This window comes from Ailuropoda melanoleuca, chromosome 7, assembly GCF_002007445.2.
Source record: "Ailuropoda melanoleuca isolate Jingjing chromosome 7, ASM200744v2, whole genome shotgun sequence".
In the NCBI taxonomy this organism is placed as follows: Eukaryota; Metazoa; Chordata; class Mammalia; order Carnivora; family Ursidae; genus Ailuropoda; species Ailuropoda melanoleuca.
Window position 1 is genome coordinate 53,931,046 of NC_048224.1, and position 1,765 is coordinate 53,932,810.

At 63.3% G+C, this 1,765-nt stretch overlaps 1 protein-coding gene across 1 annotated transcript in view; it reads left to right on the plus strand.

Annotated features, from left to right (window-relative positions):
* Nucleotides 1–1,765, plus strand: part of NUP188 (nucleoporin 188) — a 47,422-nt gene extending 45,657 nt beyond the window's left edge. Inside the window, exons 40-44 of the mRNA XM_034664641.1 lie at nt 24–257; nt 353–484; nt 745–818; nt 950–1,079; nt 1,195–1,765. Of these exons, the coding sequence (XP_034520532.1) occupies nt 24–257; nt 353–484; nt 745–818; nt 950–1,079; nt 1,195–1,371 (747 nt within the window). The 3' untranslated portion in view covers nt 1,372–1,765. The remainder of the gene's footprint in view (nt 1–23; nt 258–352; nt 485–744; nt 819–949; nt 1,080–1,194) is intronic.

A 1,765-nucleotide genomic window follows, 5' to 3' on the forward strand; every position in this document is an offset into this window, starting at 1 on the left:
ACCTCCGTTTCTGTCTCCCTCAGAGCAAAAATGGGGACGGGCTCCCCATGGCTGTTGCCCCCCGAGTTCAGCGGTTCCCCACTGCTGCCCCGGCTCCCCCCTCCTGCCCCTCCACCAAGCAGCCCAGCCCTGACGCGGAGGCCTCGGAGCAGCGGGCCTTACACACAGTCCAGTACGGGCTCCTCAGGATCCTCAGCCGGACCCTGGCGGCCCTGCGCCACTTCACCCCCGACGTCTGCCAGATCCTCCTGGACCAGGTACCGGCCACCCCGGCTCTCCCGCGCTCCGCTCTGCGCCAGGAGCTGTCCGGGTTCCTTGCGGGGCTCCGCATGGCTCCCGTCTTGCCTTGCAGTCCCTGGACCTTGCTGAATACAACTTCCTGTTCGCCCTGAGCTTTACCACGCCCACTTTTGACTCTGAAGTGGCCCCCTCCTTCGGGACCCTTCTGGCCACAGTGAACGTGGCCCTCAACATGCTTGGGGAGGTAAGTTGGGGGCCGTCAGACTCCGGCCCTTCCAGCCTTCCAGGCTTCCTCCCGGTCTCCCACTGCCTGACTGTGGCCTCAAGCCCGTTATGAGCCCTCCCGAGCCCGTTCCTCTTCCCGAACGAGCGTGACAGCCTGCCTGGGCCCGAGGGAGGCAGCAGACCGCTGTTTAGCGCAGGACCTGCCGGGAGGAGGCTCACAGTCACACCTGTTACTGTTACTTTTTTTTTTTTTTTTTTACCCCGTTTCTCTTCCTCCAGCTGGACAAGAAAAAGGAGCCCCTCACCCAGGCTGTGGGGCTCAGCACACAGGCGGAAGGGACCAGGACGCTGAAGTAAGAAAAGCCCTCCTGGGCTTCAAGCTGGGGTCAGGGCCGCTGTGGGTCAGCCATCCGTTGGCTCGGCGCCGTGCCTCCCGCCGGCCCGCTTGGCCCCTGCGACAGAGCCTGCCCTGCCCTCTCCCCAGGTCCCTGCTGATGTTCACCATGGAGAACTGCTTCTACCTGCTCATCTCCCAGGCCGTGCGCTACCTTAGGGACCCGGCTGTGCACCCCCGGGACAAGCAGCGGATGAAGCAGGAGCTCAGCTCGGAGTTGGTACAGACGGATAGTGGGCTCAGACTAGAGGGGGGTGGCTGATGGGGACAAGCCCGTGGGGTCCCAGCCGAGGGCCCAGGGCTTCGGGCCTCATCTAATACCTTTTCTCTCATAGAGCACGCTGCTCTCCAGCCTCTCCCGCTACTTCCGCCGGGGGGCCCCCAGCTCCCCTGCTGCCGGCGTCCTCCCGTCGCCTCAGGGCAAGTCCACCTCTCTCTCCAAGGCCAGCCCAGAGAGCCAGGAGCCTCTGATCCAGCTAGTACAGGCCTTCGTGCGGCATGTGCAGAGATAGGACGGCGGCCCCCCTCCACCAGCCCGCATGGCGCCCCGGGCAGCAGGGGTGCTGCCGGCCGGCCTGCATGGGACTGAGAGCAGCACTGTCTCCCGGCCCCCCCCAGCAGCCCCGACTCCAGCTGCCCACCCACTGGCGTTATTTTTATAATAGATCAAGAGGTCCACAGCCGGGTGGGAGCCACGAGTCTGCTGCCCTCGCGCCCTCAAGTTCAAATGTCCTAGGGGTGTGGTCGTTCCCTCAAGCGTTCCCCACTGCACCTGCCCCCGGCCCCATGGAGGCCGGGAGAGGCTGTGTGCACGGGTCTGAAGATCTGTTTTCCATGCTCTGTTCTTGCAGTTTTTGGTAATACTGTGGTCTATTTATACAAATATTAAAATACTGTTTATAGACA